Below are 21,301 nucleotides of genomic sequence, written 5' to 3' on the forward strand. Positions count from 1 at the left end.
TTTGACTTGATTGAGGGGATGGGGCCAGATGACAGGTAGAGGGCACCTGACTTTATCCCCTCTCATATCCTGTCCTGGGCAACATCTGGGCGAACTGCGTGGGTGGTGGGACTCCTGTGGCCAAGCAGGAGGAGTTAATAGCTCAACAGAACGCTAGATGTCACCACAACACCAATTAGTGTTCTGGCTTTTGGCACTCCTGTGCCTGAGCCCAGATTAGGACAGCAAGAAAGCTTTAGAAACTTCCAGTCAGGGACCTAATTCTGTCAAATGTCTACAGGATTTGTCTTGTCTTTTTTTTTTTTTTTTTCCTTAAATATAAAGAAGAACCAAAGGGTGGATAAGTGTACATTCATCATAACTAAATGGAAAGGGAAAGAAAAGATGAGTGAGGTGAGTCAAGTGAGGAGTGGGATCTGATTCATGTTTTCCCCTGGAAATGAGACTTTCTTGGCAAGAGTTTTTCTGTCTCTGGGAGGAGGGATGTTGGCTGGATGGGCATTTCAGTCTTCTGAAACAGCAAGTTTTAATGTTATGTTATTCACTTTACTGATACTCCAAAATACATTTCAAACCAATTATGACTGTCTTTTGAATAAAAATGGTAATAATGTGCTATAATTTAACATGAGGGCATTTTTCTTGAGCAAGGTGTTTTTTGTTTGTTTTTGTTTTTGTTTTTTTTTAAGTTTTCTTATTTTTCTTGCAGTTCAGCCAAGTCTGTCACCTTGGCAGGCAATAGCTCACTTAGTTTTATGACCACACGTTACATCTCTGGCCCCAATCAAATCGTTTGTAAATGCACGTATTTTGGCAAAAAGTCTCATAAGTCTACCTTTTTTGGTTTGTGTCAGAATATCCTTCAACACTAAGAATGTATTAACATTGCATTTTATTATTTAAAAATGAATATAATGGATACATTCTTGCTTCAAGGTAGTACAATTATATCAATAATTCAAAGATCTAGATAGAATGCTGACTAATTCTGTTTTGGTGTATGTGACAATGTAAAATTAGTTCATTTTATCTTTTTTTGATTCCTAGGTTTTGAAAAATGTCCTTGGGAGTAAATAAGTTTAGCAGGAAAGTACGCCTACTCTACTTATCCAAATGTTAATGAACTTTGTCTTAGTGAACATGGCACTGTTGACACCACTTAAGTCATAAAAACAGGGCTCTAGGGAGGAAATGACTCAATGTGTTTAATACAGGTTTCCCTGCTAAGCCTCAGCCCGGGGAAGTCCTGTTGGTTTTGAGAAGTGAGCAGCAGTTCTCTATGTAGTTTAAAAAAACAAAACAAAACAAAACAATAAAGATAGAAAGTGAAGTGGGGAAACAAGATTCTTTAAGTCTATTTTAGAATCCCTATTGGGTCTAGAATGCCATCCTCTGTGGAACGTATTCACTCAGAAACGTGGGCCCTGAGAGCTGGGGAAATAAGGCGTGCGTGATACTCACTGGGTGGTTTGGGCCACTGGGCCTGCCTCTGAAGGCCACTGATGTTTTTGTCTCCTACAGGTGCTCAGCTTTAAGGGCTACTGGGAAAAACTGAACTCCAACCTAGAATATGTTAAGTATGCCAAGCCACACTTCCACTATAACAACATTGTGGTCAGGAGAGAGTGGCACAACCTGATCTCTGAAGAGGTATGAGTGGGTCAGTGAGAACAAAGCCAGCTGCCAGGCATAGTGGACTGGATCCAGGCGATGCCTTTAAATCATAAGGCTGGCTTCCATGTGCAGCACTGTTCTCAATTGCTAGGCACTCGAACGTTGTCATTACTGATCTCAATAGGTAGAGATGCTTCTATGATCTCTGTTCTCCTGGGGAGGAAACTGAAGAGCAGAAAGTTTAAGGGACACACAGCACATTCATAGTAGAAGTACGATTAATATCCATGTCTCAGATGTGTTCCCAGGTTACTTATGTAGTTAAAAATTGATTTTAAAAAATCTAGGTGTTCCCAAATTAGTGGCCATTAGGGGTTGGGGTAGTTGGAGGGAGAATAGTGGATGTGACTCACTGTCCAGGGGTGACCTACGGAAATCTTTGGGGGTGATCGAAGAGTTCTCTATTGTGATTGTGGTGGTATCTTGTGGGACATGAATCTAAACATGATGAGATGACATAGAATGACACACATTGTGCCAATGTCAATTTTTGATTTTGATATTGTGCTCTAGTTATGTAAGATATAAGCACTGAGGAGACTGGGTGGAGGGTACATTGGATCTCTTTCTAGTATCGCTGCACATAGATTAGTGTTATATGTAGTATATAGTTGACTTGCAGTTTCCTGTGAATCTGTAATTGTTTCAGAATAAAATGTTTCTTAAAACTTTTTGAAAAATCTAGGTGTTCTGATTACCTGGAAAATATATTTCTTCTATCTGATGCTCTTAACTGTATTGCATTATATCCTTGATGTGAAAAGTCACCAATAAAACCTTTACCTTCCATACTCCTGATGTGTTCTCACTCCTAGAAAACAGGAAAAAGAAGGTCCACGGCATACGTGAGGAATATTCTTGATAATGCAATAAAGTAAGTGAAATTAGAGGTTATCATATCTGTAAGATGGTTAACATTTACAATGACTTTGTTTTGTTGGCTACCTTTTACAGAAGTAGTTTACTTTTGATGCATATCCCCAGCAAAATGATATTGTCAGCTTCACAAATGTAGCCACTTGGACCCTATTCTGGAATTTGTTGCTGGAATTTCTAGTGGGAAAAGCTTATATGTTGAACTTTATAGACTTGTAACCTGTGGATAGATGTTTACAATGGATAAGTGGTAAAGAAATTTCCTATTAGTGAGCATTTTAGGAGAGAAAGGCAAATACTAGGTTGATTTTTTTTTTTTTTAAAGTGTCAATGGGCTAGTGAGCTTGCTCTTATTTTGAAAGCCTGTTTTCTGGATATATGAGTCATCTCAGAGTACTAAAAGTATAGGCCCCATTCCAACCTCTGTTCTATTTTCTGTCCCCATTATTTTCAATAACTGAGAGCTACAATTGTTTTAAATTATTGCTGTTGTTGGCACTAAAGGGTTTTGAGATTTTATAATTGCCTCATGTGGCTTTCACTACATTGATCAAAGTTTTTGAGGTTTTCAGCAGCCTAAGAATAGTTTCTACAGTGGTTTTTATGCATTTTTAAAGGAGGATATCTTTGTATGATGTGGCTTTAAATTTTTTAAAAGCAATGCTGTCTGTGAATAACATGGCTAATTTCTTCGTAGGGTGATTTCTAACCTAGAAGCAAGAAATTTGGGTAAGAAAAGATCTGTAATAAAGCCTTCTGGGTTTCAGTCAGTGTTTTGTTTGTAGCACTGTTCTTCCTCCCACTGTGGGTTGGCAAGAAAATCACTTCCAGTAGTGTGGTGCAGGCAGCACCTTTTAATATCTTGTTGTTAGAGTGGCTGCACGGCTCTTCCCGTGTCTGTCTAGGTGCCAGGACCTCCGGGGACAGCTGCTGAATGTGCTTTCGCTGTGAGAGTCCCTGGGTGATGCATCGCCTTGCGGTTCTCCTTATTTCCTGTCATATAGAGCTGCCCTCTGGCTGTGCCCACAGGATGCATTTTGGCAATTCCCTTGGCTTGGCGCTGCTTGCTTTCTAGCTGTCTGATCCTACCAGGTCTTGCCTTGTATGTGCCTCTCATTTTGGTTTAAAATTGGGCACACAGGTCCTAGAGGTATAAAGATGAGGAGCTTCCAGGTAAGCAGTGTGGAAAGAGCATAGGCTTGAGAGCTAGACAGAGCTGGACTTATATTCCAGCATGGTCTCATGTGAACCAAGTGCTCCTGGGCAAGTCACTTAACCATTTGTGCACTGTCCTCCTCAGGGGAATGAGGAGAAAATGAGACTAACTGGGGTAATGCAGATAGCACCTAGCATAGTGTTTAGCGCATGTGGGTACCTGAGGTGGCTCCTTTATCCTTAGTGTGTAAGGAAGAAATGTTAACGTGTGGCTTCTAAACCAAATGACAGATATTATGTAATCTGTAGGTGTAGGGAATGAGAGGATAGGTCAGGAGCGGGGATGGCTGGAGAGGGAGGGAGGTTGGAAGAGGCTCCTCAAAGGGCTGACATGTGAGTTAAGTCTTGATAAACAAAGGGGACTTGGCCAGGTGAAACCAGGGGAGGTGAATGCTGAGCATATTCAAGCACAGGCTTGTTTGTAGTTGCCAGAAGAACACTTCCATGCCTCATGAAGGTCAGCCTTCATTAAATAAGCTTTTGTTTTTATATCCCAATCCTGTTTTATGGGCTTGGATGTTGGGTGACTCTAATGGAAACTATTTTATACTGTGCATTGCTGCACCTCCTGCAACTGTGCACACAGCACAGTGAACTGTGACAGTGCACTTGTCATCCAGCTTAGGCTGACAGAGCCTGGGCTCACTGACCAGACCAGGAGGAACCAGCCCCTGCCTTACCAGGCCATCAATGCCTGAAGCCAGGGGATCTGCCCTGCCAGACAGGGGCACGCGTGTGTGTGTTTCAGGCGTACCATCCTTGCATTGCTGGGGGTTTTGCAATGGGGAATGTTGCTGGTGTGGTCGAGGTTTCTGTCGTGCCACCCCTCCTGCCCTGCTTATGGAGCTACTCTATGTGTCAAGGCCGTTTGCATCCTGCTACTAGTCAATCTCTCTTAATGCACTTTAGGAAACTCTTCCCTTTCCTCGCATGTGCTTTGCATATACTAGTTCCCCATAAAGAATGTAACTGCCTGAAACAGAACATTCTGTGAAATGCAGGGCTGTTGGATCCACATGTTAAATTGTTTCATATCAATCACGAGGGTTGTGTGGGATCCAGGGAAGATTTATCCCAGGGGTTCAAGAGATATCTATGTCCTCCCAGAAGGAGTCGCCAGCCCACTAAGCAGGGTGGTTCTACCCTTTTGCCTGGCACTGGATCTCAAGTATTTAAGAAGAAAAGAATGGAATACAAAGATGTTAGAAGTGCTTTGGGGCAGATTTTCTGGCAAAACTGGGTTTGTCTCACCCTAGGGCTACTACACTGTAGTGTGCATTGCAAATCACGGTGGGGAAAGTACCATTTGATTTAACATATCACTTTTCCATCACTTTTCCACCTTTTCCTAGCTACCTTTGTAGTCTGATAACTTGTGCCAGTTAGTAGTATTTGCTGCAGTAATTGACTGGCCCCCCCAGCTCAGTAACTCCCAAGGCTACTGAACTACAGGTTCAGAAAGTAGAAGGGAGCCATGCAGTCCTTCCACCGAGCCCTGTTCCCTCAGTTTATGATCCCAGAAGGGTTAAGAGAGGGCCCAAGTCCCTCTGTTTCCAGTGGAGCAGAGGTTCTTAGCAGTGAGTTTTAGTGTTAAACAAAAATCAAAGCTAGAGCCTACTGGGGTTGAGGAATGTGTTTTCTTCCTTTCTTGGTCATTCCCTGTTTCACATGGCTCTGATAAGTTCACCTTGTAGGAGTAGGTCACACTTAGGTGATGAAAAATTTTCATCCTGTCAGGGAAGTGTTATGTTTTCCCAATGACTCAGAGAACGGAAACCCAGGCTGATTCTTCTTCCTTCTAACCCATCTCATGAAAACTGCTCAGAGCCTAACTATTGCTCTATTTCATTTCAGCGCCAAGATTAACACCCCTCTTGCAGGAGGAAGACAGCCACCAGCGGCTGCTCATGGGGCTGGTAAGTGGTATGTGGGTTCTTTAGGGGCTAGCAAACAACAGACCCTAAGACAAGGGGAAAGGGTTACAGTGGGCTTCTCATTCTGATCTTATTCTTTATTCTTTACACAAGTATGTTTTGCCAGCATTATGGACCCTGTGTGTCCAGTGGTAAGCAACCCATATGATTTCTGCCCTCTTGGAATATGTAGTCAAGAGGGAAGACACACATGAATCACACCAATACATATGTAATTTACAAACCATGATAAGGAGTGTATAGCGTTGAGAGTGCTTTAAAAAAGGAAAGAGCTGCATCTTTGTGGCATTTGTATTTGGGGTTTCAAATACAACAGAACAGGCTGGGCACAGTGGCTCATGCCTCTAATCCTAGCACTTTGGGAGGCCAAGGCGGGTGAATCACCTGAGGTCAGGAGTTTGAGACCAGCCTAGCCAGCATGATGAAACCCTGTCTGTACTAAAAATACAAAAATTAGCTGGGCATGATGGTGCACACCTGTAATCTCAGCTACTCAGGAGGCTGAGGCAGGAGAATCGCTGGAACCCAGGAAGTGGAGGTTGCAGTGAGCCAAGATTTGCGTCACTGCACTCCATCCTGGGCGACAGAGGGAGACTCTGTCTCAAAAAACAAAACAAAACAACAACAACAAAACAACAGAACAAAGTACTTTTTCTCAAGAAGTCATAATACTAGGATGACCAAAGAAATATAAATCAAAATAAATTAATTGAAAAGCAGAATTTGTAAATAAATCCAAAACCTTTAAAAAGCTGATTAAAGAGACATCTGGAAAGCCTAATAACATATTTTTAATACCATATGGACTTAAGAATGGGATAATCTATTTATTAGTTTAGGTTTAATTTTCAACTTTTCTGCCTTTATTGCAGTCATTAGTGTTGTTTCTACATAATATATTTGACTTTCTATAGTAAGGTTTGAGATTCATAGTTTTTAATATATTAGGAGAGGTTAGTTTAGATATGGCAACAATAGTAAAAGAAAAATCTCACATATACAAGAAGGAAATAATTATAGTACTTTTATAAAATTAAATATTGCACAGCCATTAAAACAGTATGGCAAACATGGCTGGGCACTGTAGCTCACGCCTGTTATCCCAGCACTTTGGGAGGCCAAGGCAGGTGGATCACCTGAGGTCAGGAGTTCGAGACCAGCTTGGCCAACATGGTGAAACTCTGTCTCTACTAAAAATACAAAAATTAGCTGGGCGTGGTAGCACATGCCTGTAATCTCAGCTACTGGGAGGCGTGAGGCATGAGAATCGTTTGAACCTGGGAGGTGGAGATTGCAGTGAGCTGAGATCGCACCACTGCACTCCAGCCTGGGTGATGACAGAGCAAAAAAAAAAAAAAAAAAAGTATGGCAAACAATGTTTATATGACAAACATGCAACATTAGAATGAGTGTGCACATCAGGGAAAGGAAAAAAATAACCCCCAATTATTAATGTGGGTGTTAGGATTATGGGTGATTTTAATTTTTATCTTCATGGAAAAATTGAAAAGCACAAAGAAGTATGCACTATGTGTTACACAGAAAACATCTTTTATTTAAAGCCAAATTAATTGGAACATGCATGAGACTGAATTGAAATAAGATACCACTATGTCTTGGCCTGGAGGGTTGTGGACTCGGTTTTACTCAGGGTATTGTAATGTGAATCTGCTACAATAGAAGATGTGTGCATGGGTGATATAAGCTGTACAACTCCCTTGTGCTGTTTGTTGGCACAAACATGGCCCTGGCATCCTGCTCTTACTGAGCGTGTTGTCTAGGCAAAAGGCAGAGGAGGAAGGAGGAGAAAAGCAAAAGGTGAGGAGGGCTGGGAATGTTAATGGTTGGGGGAGTGGGGAGGCCCAAGGATGATCAGACAAAGTGAGTGTAGAAACAAACCTATTTGGAGGCACCAGAATGAATATTTCATTACCTTTGCATATCAAGGGGCTGTATTGAGTGTCTGTGGCCACTATGTAGAGGGAAGTACTTGATTATTTCCCTTTTACTCCTGCCTCTCTCCTTCCAAAACACCCAAAGCTGTTGCCCCCATTGTCTCAGTCATTCTGTGTATAGAGTTGTTCCTGTTAATCCCCCAGGACTCTAGGAGCAGTAGACTTCCATCGTTTGGTAGATCCCAAAGCCTGTGACTTCTAAGTTGGTGACTTTCACTGTCTTCTTTGGAGGATTCTCATCAGAGTTAGAGCCTTACTCGCAGTACTCACTGGGCTTTGGGTGAATCATAAGTAATTCATTTTGAGGCAAATGTTGGGGACCCCTTATTTATGCACACCAGAGAAATATTGAGAGTTACGCATTTCCGTTGATGGGAGCTTCAGATCCAATATTTTTTATATTGATGAGGAATGTTAATAAGTGGATCTAATTCAAACCAGTTGCAGATATGAGTGGGTAGGCTGTGACTTATCTAATGCATATCCTGTTTTCAGATGGTGTCTGAGCTAAAAGACCATTTTTTGAGACACCTACAGGGTGTAGAAAAGAAGAAAATTGAACAGATGGTTCTGGACTACATTTCAAAACTGGTTGGTCTTGCTTTTTATTCTCCTCATATCCCCCTTCACCTCACTCCCCAAATAGTTCTGAAAATGTGGTTCAGTGAACCCACTTATGTGTTTTTCAAATTAGATTTTTGGAGATCTCCCGTTTTTAAACCAGCACTTGGTGCTATAGATTGAGAAAAGGGAAATAAGGACCATAAACAAAGAGCATTTGGTTTGGAAAGTGGGTTATTGCCCTCCCTTCAAATACTGATTATACATCCATGGAAGCGTAGGACAATGAATTTAGTATGCTTGCCAAATGTTGATATCTCGTCTTGGCAACTTCCAGCTCCTTATTAAACAGTAAGGAATGACTTCTCTACATGGAGGTTTATGTAGACATGAGAGAACTTGAACTTCAAATCTTAGTTAGTTCCAGTGGCCTAACTAGGCCAGATTCTAGCTTACTTGTATGAATACTGCCATGTGAGACTGAGATTGGCAGTTCCTTACCTGGTAGCCACTTACTGAAATTTTGTGATCCAGATTGGTAACACCACTCTATGTGTAAATAGTAGTGATATGACTAAATGGAATTTTAAGGTTGTCTTAAGTCTTTCAAAAAGCATATAGAGTTGAGGCCTGATCTTGCTTAGAATCTAGAAATAATGTTTGACAAATTCAAAAAAACATATTTGCACAGAAGGAGAAAACACTCCATTATTTCTGCAAATTTGTATAAGATCAGTATGCAAATAAGCCAGTGTGTGAACATATATTTTTCCACTGAACTCTGGAAGATTTATTAAATTTATTAGACATAATCCTCATTTAATCATTTCATGTTTAATTTTCAAGTTTTCTGCCTTGATTGCAGTCATTAGTGTTGTTTCTTCATAATATATCTGAATTTCTATAGTAAGGTTTGAGTTTCATAGTTTTTAATATATTTGGAGAGGTTAGTATTCTCATGTAGTGATATTTATAATCAGGGATTTGAATATTTCTTAAGTCTTTCTCTCAATAGAACTGTACCAAGGAACTCACTTTATGAATGTGTTACTGATCCTCCCCATGTTGACATTAACTCGCTTTTTTTAAAAACTCACAACACACAGTAATTTAACATATCCACCTATCACCTTTATTTCTATTGACTTGAAATCTTACCTCCCAAAGTGCTAAGAAGGTTTTCCATTCAATCGTCATTTTTCTCCATAGTTAATAACATAAGTTTTAACACTAGTTTGTGTTAACAGCCTGCAGAACCAATAGGCCCAGAAACGATACATATGAAGTCTCAGACAACTCAAGATCCCTGACATTGACTCAGCAGTCACTGATTGAGGCCACATCTCCCTGCCCCTGCCCAGCAGCCACTAGTCATGCCTTCTGCTCCCCTCTAAGGAGAGTGGCGGGCATCCTTTCTAAAACATATCCAAGAAAGTTGCTGCAGAACCTGATTATATTGGTTACATGTTAACTTACTTGATTTCAGCCAAAGAGAAACTGAGGATCTGTATCACTGGGATAGCGTTTGCCTGTGAGTCTGTGGAGATCCTTCTGCTTTGCCCCCTGTTTTTAACCCACACAATGTGTGGATTCATGGCCGATAACAGCTCCATAGGGACTGCTCTTCTGCTGGCAAACTTATTGCAGAGTTAGAATGGGTTTCTGGATAGAGCTCTAAGACAAAGACGGCTACCTACTTTGGTTGATTAGTTCCAGTCAGTGTGCTAACCAATTCTTACAACAGCCCTATGAAATATTTCCCCTTATTTTACAGATGAGGACACTGCAATTTGGAGAGGATGGGTAACTTGTATAGGGTTCCACAACTAGTAATGTTAGAATCTGGACTTGATACCAGTCTTACTCCACAGCTCATGATCATGACCTCCATTCTGTGTCTCTTTTCTTCTGACTGACCACTGTTCGCTCTTGCATTGTGACAGGCCTAGAGCAAACCCTGTAGCACTTTACCTTCACCGATGGATGAGGGTCTGTAAGTGTGAGTGGTGGGGCCAGTTAGCTGGGCTGTGGAGGCTGAGCTGGGGCACCACCCGCACAGACAGATGATGCTCTGTTAGATTCTGGTGCACGTTTTCAGTCTTTCCATTTTGGGTTCAGTGCGTCAGAATTGACCTCAGAAAGGCTAGTTCTGTGTCTGGGCGCAGCCTGAATGCCAGCTGCCCTGAAATGCATATCTGAGTTATGGAGGCCTAGCTGTGGAGCCCTTGAGGGAAGGAATGGAGCAATGGTTAATGGACTGTCTTCACCCTCCAGCTGGATCTCATTTGCCACATCCTAGAAACCAGTTGGAGGAAACATAATCTTCATTCCTGCGTTCTCCACTTGTACGCAAGTATTTCTCACTTTTATCAGGTGTACAAAGAGTGGAAACAACTCTGTTTTAGCAGAACCGTTTTGAAATGTACTAGTTCAAATCAGTTCTCACCAGCTCCAACACCATCTAGCTTAATTCTATACTCAGCATTTAAAGTTATGCCCCCCTGTATGTGTACCCTTTAATATATAATAAAAGCTAAACTTTAAAAAAATGTTATGCCCCTGTTACTTTACCCATCCTCTTTTCCTGGCACATGGTTGGTGACAGGGGAGGGACAAATAAGCCCAGTACTGCCAAGAAGGGGAATTTCACTTAATACAATGTGTAACATATGTGCCTACTCTGATTAAATTCTAGGCATTAGGCTGATGGTCACAGTCATATTTATGGGGCTTTCTACAAGGCACAGCATTTCATGATTAGCATGAACCCTTGTGTAGTACTCAAAGCCCCTGCTTAGGACAAATGGGGTGTCACAGATGAGCTCCTTGGCTAACATGCTTTGTTTTTTTTACCCAGCAACAGTCGTGGCAGTGCTGCTGAATTTGCAGTTTTTCACATCATGACCAGGATTCTCGAAGCTACAAAGAGTTTGTTTTTACCTCTGCCTCCTGGTAAGTGTTGGCTCTTTTGTCCTTTGGTGTAATAAATTTATTTCTTCTTCATATGGGTCATTGCTTTTGGTACTTTATAAGTTTGATGATGAGACTTGTGTATGAGAAATTGTGTGTCTGGTGTCACTGTGAGTGATGGGCCCTTAGGTTGGTCTCTGCTGACCAGAGCTCCTCTGACTACTAAACTATGCTGTAGCTTATTACTAACTTTAGGGAACCTAGGCTTACCCCGTGCAGCTTTCTAGGATAATTTGAACCAGTGGAGCTAATTCAGGGAGCTCTGTGTCTGATGTCTCCAGGCCTAGTTTATCTGATTGAGATGTCTGAAGAGTAACACTGGGAAGTGGGTCTGGCTTGGTGCCAAGAATTGAACTGATTCTTATGCCTTTGGAGGCTAAAAAATGCCCTTCGAATTTTTAAATAGGATCAAGTCAGGCCACAAAACATCCTTGGGAGATGTATATGCAGTCATTCATTTAATTGATCATTTGTTCATTTTGTCAACAGACACTTGTTGAGTAACTATGACATGACAGGTAATGTGCTAGAAATTAGAGCAGTGACAAAGATTAGTAAGAGTCTAGTTGGGAAGATGTACATAGACATCAGTATCCATTATGAGAAATAAGCCCCTGTTAGCTACAAACTCTCTTGTGCTCATTACATATCAGTTCATTTTTTTATTGTGTAAGAACACTTAGCATGAGACCTACCCTCTTAACAAATTTTTAAATGCACAATATAGTATTGTTAAATATAGGTACAATGTTGGATAGCAGGTCTCTAGAACTTACTCATCTTTCATAGCTGAAACTTTATACCCATTGAACAGCAATTACCTATCCCCTCCTCCCCAGTTCCTGGCAAGCACCGTTCTACCTTCTGTAGTTTCTATGAGTTTGACTACTTTAGATACTGCATGTAAGTGGAATCATGCAGTATCTGTCCTTCTGTGACTGGCTTGTTTCACTTAGCATAATGACCTAAAGTTTCATCCATGTTGTCACATGGAACAGGATTTCATTTTTTAAGGCTGAGTAATCCTCCACTGTACATTCTAAACTTTCTTCATCTGTCAGTGGACATTTGGGTTGTTTCCCTATCTTGGCTATTGTGAATATGTTACGATAAACATGGGAGTATATGCATATCTCTTCAAGATCCTGATTTCACTTCTTATGAATGTTTATCCAGAAATGAGATTACTGGATCATATATTGATTCTTTTTTTGAACTTTTTGAGGAACCTCCATACTGTTTGCCACAGTGGCTGTACCACTTTACATTCCCACCAACAGTGTATAAGGGTTCCAATTTCTCCACATTCTTGGCAACACTTAGATTGTGGTTTTTTGAGAGTAGCCAGCATGAGAGATGTGAGGTGATACCTCATTGTGGTTTTGATGTACATTTCCCTGATGATTAGTGATGTCGAGCATTTTTTCACATAAGTGTTGGCCATTTGTCTGTAATCTTTGGAGAAATGTCTGTTCAAGTCCCTTGCCCATTTTTTAATCTGGTTGTTTTCTTGCTATTGAGGTTTGAATTCCTTATATGTTCTAGATACCAACTCTTTATTAGATATATAGTTTGCAAACACTTTTTGTCATCCTGTAGGTTTTGCCTTTACTCTTTGGATTGTTTCCTTTGCTGTGCAGAAGTTGTTCGGTGTAGTCCCACTTACATATTTTTGTTTTCATTGTTTATGCTTTGGATGTCATATTCAAGGAATCATTGCCAAGACCAATGTCGAGAAGCTTTCCCTCTATGTTTCTTCTAGGGTTTTTTCAGTTTCAGGTCTTATGTTTAACTCTCTAATGCATTTTGAGTTGACTTTTGTTTATGGTAAAGATAAGGGTCCCATTTCATTCCTTTGCCTGTGGACAGTTTTTCCAACACCACTTATCAGAGATACACGATCCTTTCCCCATTGTGTGTTCTTGGTGCTTTTGAAGATTAGTTGCCTGTATATGAATGGGTTTATTATTGCATATAAGTTCTAACGAGTGTTAAACTTTATGATAGCTGTAACTGCATATCAGCTGATTTTTAGTTACTTCATTCATATATATTCATCCATTCATCATTTGTTCATTCCTTCATTTTAGGTCAACATATATATGATACCCGTTTTGTGCCAGGTACTGTTGAAAGTACACACAAATTAGTACACTTAATTTTCATAAAATTCGTAACTGGTAGAAACTTAAATTGGACCACATTAAATTGTCAGTGTCCAACAATTTTTTGGCCAACAAAAATGGCACTTTCATGTGGTTCCACTTAATATTATTCCCATTTTATAGATGGTAAAACTGAGGCCATAAAGGTTAAGTAATTTGCCTAAAGTCACATAGCTATTAAGTGACAGAGCCGATATTCAAATCCACGCAGTCTGGCTCCAAAATCCATGCTGCTGCTTGAATTTTATATTCCAGTTGAATTAGTTGATGTTGAAACATGGGCTATTTATGGGCCTAAAGAATCCCTACAGCGTATGCTTCTCTGCATTTATGAAACATCTGATATGGTTTGGAATCCTTCATTCTTCATCCACCTTATTTAAGGTCTGTCTGTAGAGGCAGTACAAAAGGAGTTGAAAGTGACCATTCATGAGGGGAATGGATGGTTTAAAATTATTCCAATGGAATATGAGTTACGAGGAATATGAGTTACCCTAGGAAGAGTGAAGGATTTCAGGAAAACTACCTTTGTGGCTTAAATTCTTAATTGTTTGTTGTTAACACAAAAAATTTGGTAGGGAAATGGATTGACAGTTTCAGGTTGGTTCATTACAGATATTCAAGCTTCTTTTGAAAATAAATGAAACTTACGGGGGACATTGTTATGCCTGGAGATGATAAAAATCCACTTTCTACCCAACTCACATTCCTTCACAGGGATAAGGAGGGAAAACATAGAAAAATGTTATCCATAGCGGTCGAGAATTATTATAAGTAGACTTATGGCTTGTGTCTGTGGGTCAGGTAAGGAAAAGGTGTTTCTCTCTCCTTTTTTTTAAATTATAAAGTTCTAGGGTACATGTGCACAATGTGCAGGTTTGTAACATAGGTATACATGTGCCATGTTGGTTTGCTGCACCTATTAACTTGTCATTTACATTAGGTATATCTCCTAATGCTATCCCTCCCCCAGCTCCCCACAACAGGCCCCAGTGTGTGATGTTCCCCCACCCCTTTTCCAAGTGTTCTCATTGTTCAGTTCCCACCTATGAGTGAGAATATGTGGTGTTTGGTTTTCTGTCCTTGAGATAGTTTGCTGAGAATGATGGTTTCCAGCTTCACCCATGTCCCTGCAAAGGACATGAACTCATCCTTTCTTATGGCTGCATAGTATTTCATGCTCTCTCCTTTTCTCTTAAATGTTTATTTCCATCATGTGACATGGAAATAGATGGGCGGGAAGTGACACTGGATCATGTGTGTGTGTGTACACATGCATGCTTGTATGAATTCAGGGTGTTTCTACATGCACATGCGTAAGTGTGCTTGCTTTCCAGGCCTACTGGACTAATGAGGACTATTTGAGTTAAACAATTGTCAGAAACTTGTAACATGAATTGGTTAAAGTTCAGAAGGGAATAATGGGAACCACAAGAAGGAAGTCAGGGTTTAGAGCTAGGGCATTTGCTTTTAAAAAAAGGAACTGTATTGCACTTGCTGGCCAGAGGCGGCCAGGAGCCCTGGAAGATGAGGACTAAAGTTGGGTGGAGCTGATGACTAATTATAGCCAATTTGCTCTGTTGCTCAGAGCTGATGTACAGAGGCCAAGAACAGGTCCTTGAACTTGGGACTGTGTCCTGGGGATAGAGGATGAAGGGTCATCAGGGATCTTTAGGATATGAACTCAGGGCTGGAGAGGGAAATTTGAATCCAGAAAATCAATAGGATCAATAATCTAGTGTAAACTTTTCTTCAGAAATAATTTTGTAACTTTTTTTTTTTTTTTTTTACTAATAGTTTTGTGAAGAATTTCCAAATCCATTTGAAAAACTTTGTTGTTAATTAACTAGTAAAATAGTGGAGTTTTTTTGGACTCAAGGAAGCTAGTGGACTCATCCTGTTAGCCCATTAACACATGCTTGTGGGCAGAGCCTGTACTTCATCTGACCCTTGATGTTACAAGGACTTAGGACTGTGCCCCATGGCTTGTGATTCATGTGTTTAGAGAGAGAAAATCCCATGATTTCTCTGACTCTAAGCCCTGCTCATTGGGCATCATCCTTTTGCCAGGTACCTTTCCAAGTGCAGGCTATGATTCTTCTGTCATTCCCACATTCAATCAGTTGCGAAGCCTGTGCCTGTTACCGTGCCTCTCTGATTCAGTGCCTCCATTACCTCTGATCCACGTTCAGGCAATAGCTTCTCTATAGGTCTTCATAACTTCTGTAGCAAATTGTTACTCCAACTCATTCTTTCCTGTGGCCATATTAATATCCCAATGGTAAATCTTCTTTCTGTCCTGCTTAAAAACTTTCATTGCCTCCTCAGTCTCTCAAATTAATACATGTCTGTCATTCAGCATTCAACCTCTGTCACCTGCACTCACAAACATAGAACTGGTCACATTTTTTTAAATGTCTGTTTTTTGTAATTGATTGTCTCCCCCATCAGATTGTAAGGTGTATGGGAGCAGCAGTTGTGCCTGTTTTGCTTCTTTTTGTACTCTTAGCCCCTTGCCAGGTATGTGGAAGGGATGTGCTGAATAAATTAGCTATTCCAACCTTACCTCTTAATCATTCTCCTAATATGATTCTAACCTACCTGGACCATTTACTATTTTCTGAATATGCCCTATACTTTCTCATCTTTGGACCTCTGTTCATGTTCTATTAACACAGCTGCCAGTTATTGAGTAACAGTGGTATTATGGTTGAAAGCCTACACTACACTCACATAGTTGATGCAATTTCAACTTACACATTATTATTTATAGGATCCTGGGCAAGTTTCCTAGCTCCTGTGAATCTTGCCTTTTGGCTTTTCCATTTATGAAGTGGGAATCTAGTAATTCCCACCCCATAGTTTTGTATGAGGATCAGATGAGCCAGTACACAGTTTGAAAGCCTTGGTACATGTCCAGTACAGGTCGCGATTGTTATATTTCATGCTAGGCTCTTCATAGACCTGGCTCTAGTTCTCAAAGCAGCCTGTGGGAAAGGTACTGGTGGTTTCATTTTAGAGATGAAGAAATGGAGGCTCAGAAAGGCTTAGTTGCCTGCAGCTGGTGAGTAATAGAGCAGGATTCTGGCCTAGGGCTGCTCATGCCAAACCTGGCTTTTTCTACTGTCCCCGCTCATTTCCACTCAGAGGAATTGCATCTGTCCTTTGAAGCTCCCCACAAATGCCATCACTTCCAAGAGAGCTGTTTTGATTCTCTCCTGGTCTGATACCTTCTCCCATGCATGATGTTCTTATCTTTGTCAGTAGTAGTATACTTAGAGATCTGGGTTTTTGTGGGTAGCTCTACCCATGAGACAGGCTTGAGAATGCCAGCCTCTCCATTGAATTCCTATAAATTTGCTATCTGGCCATATTGTTTTAATTCTTTCTTTACTATACTTTAGTCCAAGTAGACTCTAAAAGCCTTTCTCTAGGGCATATCCAGAGATCAGCCATATAAACTATTCCCTTCTGGTCCAAATTTGTTTCCCTTCAGCAAAAAGGTCCTCATCCCAACAACCTTTTAGTCTGGACGTATGAAGTCTGAAGTGCTTCTGTACTCTTTTGCTACCTTACTGTAGAATCACAAACATATCAAACTGTAAAACCATCGAGCAGACCTTGCTCTCTTTTTGCATAGGAAGGGACCCAAGGAGCAGGGAATGTATAGTTACCAGAAACTTAGTATAGACCCAGCATGATATTTAGTTATGAATAATACAGAGAAGGAAACTTGGACCTTGTTTTCAAGAAATTTAGTTGGTTCCAGGCACCAAGCACTGAACTGCTTTATTAACATGATCTAATCCATTCCCTGGGGGCTGCTGGAGATGTTGGCTGACTGCGTTTACCCTCCGGATCTCTCATCCTAGGTTTTCATACTCTGCACACCATCCTTGGGGTCCACTGTCTCCCTTTGCATAACCTGCTGCATTGCATTGACAGTGGAGTGTTGCTTCTCACTGAAACAGCTGTCGTAAGGCTCATGAAAGGTAAGAGGCCCTGAGTTTGCCAGAGTGCTAGTTCCAGTCAGAGCACCGCCAAGATTAGCTTCTTGGGCGAGCAACCTGTGCAGTCACAAAGAGCCTGGCTGCACTAAGAGTCCCCTTTTCAGTTTAATGCTGCGTTACATCTTGAAATTCTTAGTAATATTTGAACAAGGGCTTGCTCGTGTTCATTTTGTGCTGAGCCCCACAAATTATACAGCTGGTCCTGTGAGCACAATCCATTCCCTGTAATCATCTTTTGGGCCCATTTAAAGTGTCTTAGCCCTTCAAGAGGTCCTAAGGGACTTTACAATCCACATACAACTATTAGATTCCTTTTCTGTGCAAGAGGGCACTTGAGGCTAGGAGCCTCTGCAGGCTCGTTTCTCAAGAAAATGTCACGAAAGGGCTTACTTTCAGCTATTAACTCTGTCATTTCAAAGTTAGACTAGAAATGCAAGGAAAATTATTGAAAGGGGCAATGCTTATATGGATTTGAACTTTAAATTCTGTAGTATAATCACTCAATTCAATTGTATTTTAAGATGATTTTTGTTTATATGAAAGCATTTGTCATTCCTCAAGGTACCTTCTGTTTTAAGTTAGTCAATAAAATTGCTTTGCACCTGGCAGCTAGTTACAGAAAAATCCCTTTTTATTCAGAGAGTCAGAGTAAAATTTCCAAAATGCTGTTAGATTAGCTTCAGACTGCACAGTTGGGATATGTCTTATCAAGATGAACCACTCAAGTATTAATATTAACTTGCTGAAGTATCAAAACAGGTATTTGTTTCATTTGCCAATCTCTAACTTTTTTGTAGATCTGGACAATACAGAGAAAAATGAAAAACTGAAATTCAGTATCATTTTGCGGCTTCCTCCGGTAATCCTGAGTTACATTTTATTTTCTCCCTAAGTTTTGGCATGACCCTCCTTCAATTTCTTCTTGCAAGAAGAGCATTTACTTGCTTTGGGTTAAAGTCAATTGAATTGTTTCACTTTTCAACGCTTCCAAGAAATTCCACCCATCCCCAGCCCTCTGTCAGCTGTTTCCAACTGGGCCTACAGAGCACTTGCTCCTCTGGCTCTGCACTGCCTTGGCACAGTCCAGTGAGAACATTAAGCCATTTTCGCCTCTTAGGAAACCACACTAATATTTACATCTGAGTCTGAGAGGGAGGGAGACGGGAAACGTGCTTTTGCATTTAAACAGATTTAAATTGGATACATTTGAATACAGGTGAGGACAGAAGGTTCTAGAACAGTATTTCCCCTTACTGCATTTCTACCATGGTAGGAAGACATTCCCAGGTGAAAGGAAGAATGAGAAACACAAGGGAACATCAACACTCAGAGTCAGAGATACTATGAAAATATGAAATTCCACAGCAGGGTCTTCTGAGCCTCTAACTCTGCAAACTTCCTGACCTGAAGAAGCCAGTTCCATCTGCTGTGTACACGCCTTGCACATTTGCACCTCTGGCACTGTCCTCTCACGAACGGCTGTCTGTTGTCTTTCAGGACCTAATCGCCCTTCTCTGTAGTAGCCCTTCCCCCTCACTCACAGGCTTACTGAAGCAAAGGCAAGAATAGAAAACAAAGCATATTTTCCATAGCTAGATCTCTCTGGGGAACATTGCTGAATATTTAGTTTGGTCTCCAAGTTTGTTTATTTCCCCAGTACTCTTAGGGAATTAAAATTTTCTAGGCAAGACAATGGCAGAAAAGTTGATATAAACATGCGTACACCCCTTAGTTTCCTGTCAAAACATCAGAGTTGGCATGTCCATCTCTGGTTTTGAAGAGCAGCGGATAAACTCCATTTGAGTAAAAGGGTTTGGCAACATCAGTGTATAAACCACTTTCCTCAGTGTAGCATTTGAGAGAGTATTTACTCCCTCGTAGAAACTTCATAGGAACATGGCATTTCTCCAAGGGTCCTTATCATCAAGGGCCTGTCTTAGGCTAACCAGCTACTTTGGAATAATGCTTTTATAATTATGAGTAGATATAAGGTATATTTACTTAATATAGTGTGCTGTATATTCTCTACTTTTTTTCAATTTGCATAATAGCTTATTGGTCAGAAGATTTGTAGACTTTGGGATCATCCTATGAGTTCTAACATCATTTCACGGAACCATGTGACGCGACTGCTTCAGAACTATAAGAAACAGGTGAGTGTCTCTGAAAGTACAGCCAACTAAATGTTTTTAGGATCCTGTTTGCCCGTGACAACATATCTATATGGACAGCAATTATAGTTCTTAACACTTTATTTTAAAATTGTGCTTATTGTGGAGAACCAACTTACACCTGAAGTGGTTTCCCTTTTAGCCTCGGAATTCTATGACTGACAAGTCATCCTTCAGTGTAGAATTTCTGCCTCTGAACTACTTCATTGAAATTCTGACAGATATAGAGTCCTCCAATCAAGGTAATTTACTCCCTGTTCTCAGGGTCTTTCCACTTTTCCCTTGACACATCAGTCCTTCCCTATTCACTTCTGTGAACTGTTTTCTTTCCAAAATCCTTTTACAGACAAGTAGGCCCTTATAGCAGTTGGTTTACATTAGCAGTACCCAATTTACTACCTAGAGTAAATTACCAAATAATCACCTCTGAAGTTTTAAGAGTCAAGAGGTTTAAAGCCCATTTGGTTGATGCAAAGGTTCTTGGTGCTGAAGTTTAATAAAATTTAAAAACATATTCTCAAAAAAATCATTTTACTAAAATATAATTATGATTTTAATGAGCTGTGAGCACAAAGTTATAAATGTTTCATGGCCCCATAGTAACCCTTTTTCCCTGCCCCCTCCCCATGTTTTTCCAGCCCTGTATCCTTTTGAAGGAGATGACAATGTGGATGCAGAATTTGTAGAGGAAGCAGCTCTGAAACACACCACAATGCTTTTGGGCTTATGAAAAAGAAAATGCAATTGGATCTGCTGCTGCCATTTTAATCTTGCTCATTATCCTTACTCCTGTTGAGAATCTTTTAGCAATATTTAAAATTGGTAACAAAACTAAGAAATTGTTTAGCCATCTGAGTTTCAGGTTGGTACATGTTCAGACAGAACTATAACTGCTGTATCACATTCTAATTTTGAATAGCCAGTGAGCAATCGAGTGTAGAAAAATGATAAATGGTCTAAGAAGGCATACAGTGGCATAAACTATGCTCTTCCTAGTAGCTTAATAGGCCACAAGCTAGTTTCTGTTGCACTCTGAAATAAAATATGCTTTAAAAATGTAGGGAACAGTGCTTAGAAAAGCAAAAATGAGGTGTGTCATTGAAATAACAGGAAGAAAAGTTAAATGTTATGTAAGAACACTATTTGGAAAGAGGTTCCTTTTAAAAACTGAGTTTGTACTAAATCAGATTTGCCATGTCCAGCACAGAATAATTTGTACTTAGTATTTACAGCAGGGTTTGTCTTTGTGAATTCAGATGAAATGTATTTAATTTTTTTATATTTATAAAACGTTGATTTAGGAATATTTTGTCATTAAAAAATCTGAAAACAAAGTTTTGGCCTGACTTTCCCTGTTGTTTGAATGTAGCCTTTTTATTGAAGCCAAGAATCATGAGTCTTTTTTTTTTCCAAAGGCCCCCATGTGACACCTAACTCATTCTACCATTTCCTTTTTTCACTTTTCTATAGTGATTTCATTCTAACCCACAAATACAGTTGCAGCCCAAGGTCAGCCCACAACCCTTTGCTTTTCTGTCTTCAGACTGAACTTGAGATTTTAATAATTATAAATATCATTAGCTGGTATGATCATTCAACTTCCTGACTAAAATTTTGTTCTAAAAATTGTCCTCTCTTATAGAATTACCCTTTTTGGTCAAATACTTCATGGTCACCAATGACTAGGCTCAAAATCTTGGAGCCTAGTCAATGCAATGCTGATTCTTTCTCTTGATAAGGTCATTATCTTTCAATCCCTGTTTTCATTCA

At 40.2% G+C, this 21,301-nt stretch overlaps 1 protein-coding gene across 4 annotated transcripts in view; it reads left to right on the forward strand.

Annotated features, from left to right (window-relative positions):
• GSAP (gamma-secretase activating protein) overlaps nucleotides 1–20,863 on the forward strand; it is a 107,313-nt gene extending 86,450 nt beyond the window's left edge. For 2 of the 4 annotated variants that reach the window (XM_023192525.3, XM_023192527.3), the window contains 13 exons: nucleotides 325–393; nucleotides 1,522–1,650; nucleotides 2,490–2,548; nucleotides 3,248–3,279; nucleotides 5,620–5,681; nucleotides 8,150–8,245; nucleotides 10,490–10,560; nucleotides 11,073–11,167; nucleotides 17,223–17,342; nucleotides 18,158–18,219; nucleotides 19,412–19,513; nucleotides 19,674–19,773; nucleotides 20,170–20,863. In XM_023192525.3, coding sequence (XP_023048293.2) covers nucleotides 325–393; nucleotides 1,522–1,650; nucleotides 2,490–2,548; nucleotides 3,248–3,279; nucleotides 5,620–5,681; nucleotides 8,150–8,245; nucleotides 10,490–10,560; nucleotides 11,073–11,167; nucleotides 17,223–17,342; nucleotides 18,158–18,219; nucleotides 19,412–19,513; nucleotides 19,674–19,773; nucleotides 20,170–20,261 — 1,089 coding nt within the window. In that variant the 3' untranslated portion in view covers nucleotides 20,262–20,863. The remainder of the gene's footprint in view (nucleotides 1–324; nucleotides 394–1,521; nucleotides 1,651–2,489; nucleotides 2,549–3,247; nucleotides 3,280–5,619; nucleotides 5,682–8,149; nucleotides 8,246–10,489; nucleotides 10,561–11,072; nucleotides 11,168–17,222; nucleotides 17,343–18,157; nucleotides 18,220–19,411; nucleotides 19,514–19,673; nucleotides 19,774–20,169) is intronic. The other 2 variants (XM_023192526.3, XM_023192528.3) reach the window with 1 other exon arrangement.
• The last annotated feature ends 438 nt before the right edge of the window (nucleotides 20,864–21,301 follow it).

Source organism: Piliocolobus tephrosceles, chromosome 8 (assembly GCF_002776525.5).
Source record: "Piliocolobus tephrosceles isolate RC106 chromosome 8, ASM277652v3, whole genome shotgun sequence".
Classification (NCBI taxonomy): Eukaryota; Metazoa; Chordata; class Mammalia; order Primates; family Cercopithecidae; genus Piliocolobus; species Piliocolobus tephrosceles.